Source organism: Vigna angularis, chromosome 9, assembly GCF_016808095.1.
Source record: "Vigna angularis cultivar LongXiaoDou No.4 chromosome 9, ASM1680809v1, whole genome shotgun sequence".
In the NCBI taxonomy this organism is placed as follows: Eukaryota; Viridiplantae; Streptophyta; class Magnoliopsida; order Fabales; family Fabaceae; genus Vigna; species Vigna angularis.
This window is the reverse complement of record NC_068978.1, coordinates 10,225,916-10,231,967: the sequence shown is the minus strand read 5'-3', so window position 1 is coordinate 10,231,967 and position 6,052 is coordinate 10,225,916. Positions and strand designations below refer to the sequence as shown.

Genomic DNA, 6,052 nt, shown 5'->3' with positions numbered 1-6,052 from the left:
GAAATTTACTATTGAATATGAAACTTATAATTTAAATTTAAAATTTCTAAATATACTTAATTTAAAATGTTACGCTGTCTCACATAATATTAAATATTAATTTTTTAGTTTTAATATCATAGTATTATTTACAATTAATTAATTAATTAATAATATTTTATTGTTGTTTATTTTCCTTAAACTTACCATTTTTTTATTTACATAATGTATATTTACTATAGGAATCTTAATTTTGAAGAAATGGTTTATCCTAAACTTCTTTTCTTCTATACATTAACATTTAACGTCTCTCAAAGATTAATTATATTTTTAAAAATTTGATAAAATTTCTTTAAAATAGATAAGAAATGACTATATATATTTTCCTATGTATAATTATTTAAAAGAGAAATTATGTACATTTAGTTTATTAAATTTTATTTATCAGTCTTATTAACAAGGGAGAATAAGTTCTATAACTAAATTATTGCCATATAATTGTAAAAACACTAAAAAGGGTATTTTGATTATTCAGCAACAGTACCAAAACCTAAAACAGATAATCGAAATTCAGAATAGTTGTAACATAGAATCAATTTGGGTTCCACCTCATGATTCTATAATTTTGTCCCACACGATGCACATAAACAAAATCAAGCTGAGGAACAATCTTGCAGAGGATGTTTTCGACGTGTTTGGAATACCACATTCTCCATCTCTTGAAGAAAATGAGTGGGAATATGTAAATTCCAAAGCCAAAAGTAAACCCCAATTCCACACTCAAGATATTCCATTCAATGGAACCCTTTGTATCAGAATCAGTTGTTTCTGATGATGGTGGTGAAGACTTTTTCCCTCCACCATAACAGTTCTGGGTTAGTGGAGGTCCACATAGCCCTTCATTGCCCACAAATGAATCACTCTCAAATGTCTGAATTTGTGTGCCTGTGGGTATTCTGCCCACCAAATGGTTGTAAGAGAGATTCATGACAGCAAGAAATGATAACTTTGCAAGCTCTGTTGGAATCTCTCCACTCAAAGAGTTTACTGACAAGTCTAAGGACTCAAGGTGCTTCAGATTGCCTAAGGAAGAAGGGATGCTACCTGAGAAAGTGTTCTGTGACAAGTTAAGAGCATGCAGTGCAGTGAGATTCATAAGCTCTTCTGGTATTGGCCCTTCAAAACTGTTTGATGAGAAATCCAAGGAAGTGAAGGCAGTGAGGATTTTAACCAAATTTAACTGTCTACCTTTGTTGACAATTGTAACTGAATCCTCATATGTTCTTACACCAACACCTTCCTCAAAGACATGAGAGATTATGTGGTCTATTATAAGGATTGGCTCTGATGCTATGACTTTTGTTAACTTTATTTGTAGCTCGCTACTGAGATCTACAATTGCAGTTATGAAATTCACAGGATTAAAGTCATCATAGAGATTGAAATATAGATGGCCAAATCGTCCACCCTTATCTTCATCAAGCATCAGAGTTTTCCAACTCAGTAAGAGTGATGATGGTAATGTGCCACTGAAATTGTTGGAGGCTAAATCAACAATTTGAAGTGTCTCCCAATTGCCAATGTTATTGGAACATCCAATACTCCCATGCAATTTGTTTGACCTTAAAATCATGACTTTGAGGGAGGAGATGCTCTTCAAGAAGCATGGAAATCTGTCAGTTAGTTGATTGTTTCCAAGGTTTAGAACTTGTAGTTTTTGGCAATTAGCCAGAGATTTTGGGATGGTTCCCCTTAGAAGATTCCCACCAAGATCCAAAAACCTTAGAGAACATGAAGTTGAGAATTTATCTGAAATATAACCATTGAGTTTATTTCCACCAAGATTTAGTAGCCTGAGTTTGCTACTTCCTGTCAAACACATTGGAATGAGGCCGTTGAATCTGTTATGAGAAAGATCAAGTGCTCGAAGATCTGAAATGTTACAAAAGGATTCATGAATTTTTCCATGAAAACTGTTGTTTGAAAGGGAGAGAAAGTACAAGAAAGGAATGTTACTAGCAATGTCGACAAAATTAATAGAGCTGAAGTTATTGCTTGAGTAATCCAAATAAATGGCATTTTTCAGATAAGTAGGAGCAGGCCCTTGGAGACTGTTTGAGTGAAGGTCAAGTTTGAGCAAATTTGAAGTAAGGTTTTGGAAAGGCCCTTCAAAATCTGTCAAAAGGTTGTAAGAAACATTCAAGATAACCATACTGTCAAATTTCCAAATCCAGTTTGGTATTGTTCCTTCAATGTGATTGCTAGACAAGTCTAGGAAGAGCAGTGAAGATTTGTTTCTCAAAAATTCAGGGAATGATCTCAAATTGCATGAACCCAACCATAGAGTTTTCAAACTGGGAAAGGATGATGCATCATCGATTCTTGCATCAACTGACAAGTTATTGTGTGCAAGATCAAGTGAAGACAAATTCTGCAGCCTCCCAATCACACCAAGTTGTAGAGTGCCATTGAACTTATTTTTGGAAAGATAAAGCAAACGAAGTCTTTTGAGTTGAAAGACAGACATAGGAATAGGCCCTTCAAAGTTGTTGCCACTCAAATCAAGCATCTCTAATGATGACAAAGATGCATTAGGAAATTCATCCAACACACCATCAAATTTGTTGTAATAAAGCATGAGATGTTGAAGAGATTGAAGTCTTAACAAAGATGAAGGGACTCTTCCATCAAAGGAGTTATCTCCTAAATCAATCCTCATGAGATTTGTGAGGCCTTTAAAATGAGTAGATGGAACTGTACCCATAAAATGATTATGATTAAGGGATAAAACTATCAGGGCCTTGGATCTATTAAAAGATGGAATAGGACCAGTAAAGTTATTGTATGACAAGTCTAGATGAACAAGTTGGGTGAGATTTGACATTGAATAAGGAAGTGTTCCTCTGAACTGGCAATTTGATAGGTCTAATTTAGACAATTGCTTCAAATTGTCAATAGATTCTGGCAGAGGCCCAGAAAAATTTGTGTGGCTAAGGTTGAAGTTGTAGAGAGAGCCTTGACTTGGAAAGTTTGGTAGAGAGCCATGAAGACCTGGATTATCAGACACATCAAGCACCTGCAATGATGGTATTTGGAAGATAGTTTTTGGAAAGACTCCATTCAAACCACAATCACTGAGTTGCAAGGTGGTCAAATTGAACAAACTTCCCAAAGACTCTGGAACTGGACCTGCTAAATTATTCTGGTTCAACTGAAGAATTAAGAGAGATTGCAGTTTTACTAATGAAGAATCCAAAGGACCAGAGAGATTACAAGATGACATACTTAACACTTGCATGCTAGTGAGTGAAGATAAAACATGGCTCCACACCTCTCCTTTGGCTGATATTGCAATGCCATCCAGATGTAACTCTTTGATTTCTGTGAAGTTCTGCACAAGCATTGCAATATTTGGTGTCTCAAGTTTTAAACCATGTTTTGAAGTAACTGTGCTAGACAAATCAAGAGTTTCTAACTTGATCAAGTAAGAAATCTCAATTGGAATTTGCCCCTCAAATCCAGCATTTGACAAATTCAAATGCCTCAAATTCTTCAGTTTTTTGAACTGTGGAGGAATCTCAGAATGAAAATCATTGTGGGCCAAATTCAAACTCTGCAAATATTGCAACTCGAAGAGACTGCTTAAATGATCAATACCTCTAGAGATGGATTCTTGGCTCAAGTCAAGAGCTATAACATGGCCTTTGCTGCATGTCACTCCAGTCCATTCACAACAATCATCACTTTGGTTCCAGTGAATCAGTTTTTTGGACTTGGTCGGATTGAATACAAGGTTGTTCCTCAAATGCAGCAGCAAAGATTGTTGATGGCCAAGACAATGACCAGTTACAAAAATGATGTTGGTGCTCAAGTTTAAGAGGCAAAAGGGTAGCAAAAAAAGGCACAAGATAATAATACTCATTGGATATATGATTATGAGACTCAACCCTACGACAAATTTTAAGGTTGTTTTGCCTTTTAGGACATGATCTGTTCCTTTTATAGATCCTAATTATCAATTCACAAGTTGATTAAATCTAACTTGATGTTGTTCTGATATGAAGGGCTCATAACTTTGATACACAATATTATAATATTATAAAATGAACTTTAAACTTAGTTTAACTTTTTCAAGGATTGTACTCACAAATATCTCTTTGGAAGTTCAATATATGTAAACATCACATTAGTGAGATTCATGACTAAATTAATTAAGTTATTTTCCAACAAATTTGAAGACCTAGTGGCAAAGAAAAATGCAAACAATTTTGTGGTACAATGAAGATGTTGAAAACAAAATGAGAATGGAGAGAACGCGTCCCTAATACTTTGAAATTCATATGTTTCTGTTATTGACCAACAAAATCTTGAACTACCAACATTAGACTTATTTACCTTAATATTTAGGATTTAGATTTGTATTCGCCAATACCAAAACAAAAGAATTATATTTAGGCGCATTTTCTTTTTCCATTCCCAGGAATATGAAAACGGGAACAATTATTCTCTTTGATTATTGGTTGCGTAAATATATTCTCGAGTACTTCTATACTTGCAAAGAAATATTAATATTTCACGACAATTTTTTTATTATTATTAAAACAGTTAAAACGAAATTAGGTAAAATGAATTTAACCAACATAGTGATAAAAAAAACCGACAAAAACAACTTTGAAGGCTAAATTAAATACATTTTAATCTTTTGTCTTCAATTCGTTTAATCCACGTTTTAAGAAGTTAGGCTCAGTCAAAACACTTTATAAAATAATATATATATCTTTTTAAAAGGTAACATTATTTTATTAAAATACATCCATGTATTGTATATTATATATTATATATTGTATATCAATGTATTATTTTTATTAACAATTACATTTACTAATCTACTTTAAATTTAAAATATATATTTTGTCTTAATATTTGTATATTTAAAATTATTATTTTATGGATTATAAAGTCATGTGAAATCAATCCAAATAGATGTGAAGTTTTGAAGTCTGGGACATGAAAAACTACCATTTTATTGAACCAAATCATACGTGAACGAAAATTATTACTGTAAATTAGAGTGATCACACAATATTTCAAGGTTTTGGCAATGACAAGGGGAATCAGAATTTTGAATAATTCTGAACCACATTTGAAACTTGTCCATCTTTCACGTTTTGACTCTGCATGCATGGAAAGTCAAAATTCTTCTAATTATATCTTTCAACTTCATAGACTTAAATATAACCCACACAGAATATTTGAATATAGAGATGTAGAAAATCTTTAGATCAAAGCTACGTAACCCACACACTGAATGGGTTTAGTCTCAGTATGCAGTAATCACTGATTAACCATTCACTACTAAAAAACGATTTTTAAAATACATTGCTTTTTTATTTTTAAAGGATTAAACTCCAATATCTTAGCGGACCACATCAAATTGACATTGAAATAAAATATAGATGTTAAACGTCGATCATAGGAAACTTTGACGGCAATTGACGACGAATTATACGATACATCATTGTCCAATTCGTATCACTTCTAACAAAAAATAAAATACAATTGACATATGTTACTACACTAATAAACACCAATGTCAATTGGACTATACCATAGTCGACGTCTGTTATTAACAAATATAAATTATAACCCTTTTTTTAAATATTTTCTTTTTGTTTTTACAATTTTTTCAAACTTGAAAAAAGAAGAAAACATTTAAGACGTTTTATTTTTTTGTTTTGAATGTTTCAAACAGAGTTAAAATTAAAACTATGAACTAATTGTAACACATAAAAAATAGAATATTAGAGTAAATAGGTGTATTAAAATAATGAGACCGAGTATTTTATTTTAAAATAATCTTATAATATAAATATAATTTTCTAAAGCTCGGTTCATTATCTAAATCACCTTTATCTCTCTAGAACATTATCCTCCTTGAGTTCTCTCACTTCTCTCTACTTTTTCTCATTCCTTGATCCACTATTTGACGATCAGGAGGTACCTAGGGGAGCACGACGTCGAAGTCTACATATTTGCCCGATCAATTTTTCGATTTGAGTAGGTAAGTTTCGTT

The 6,052-nt window shown here is 32.4% G+C and overlaps 1 protein-coding gene across 1 annotated transcript; it reads right to left on the bottom strand.

The window, feature by feature from the left end:
• Positions 1 to 571: 571 nt before the first annotated feature.
• Positions 572 to 3,901, bottom strand: LOC108346474 (receptor-like protein 7). The gene has a single exon (XM_017585552.1). It carries the CDS (start codon positions 3,899 to 3,901, stop codon positions 572 to 574), a length of 3,330 nt encoding a protein of 1,109 aa, XP_017441041.1.
• Positions 3,902 to 6,052: the final 2,151 nt, after the last annotated feature.

Bases quoted from the DNA above. Each gene is read 5' to 3' on its own strand.
- LOC108346474 (XM_017585552.1), bottom strand. From the start codon at position 3,901: ATGAGTATTATTATCTTGTGCCTTTTTTTGCTACCCTTTTGCCTCTTA.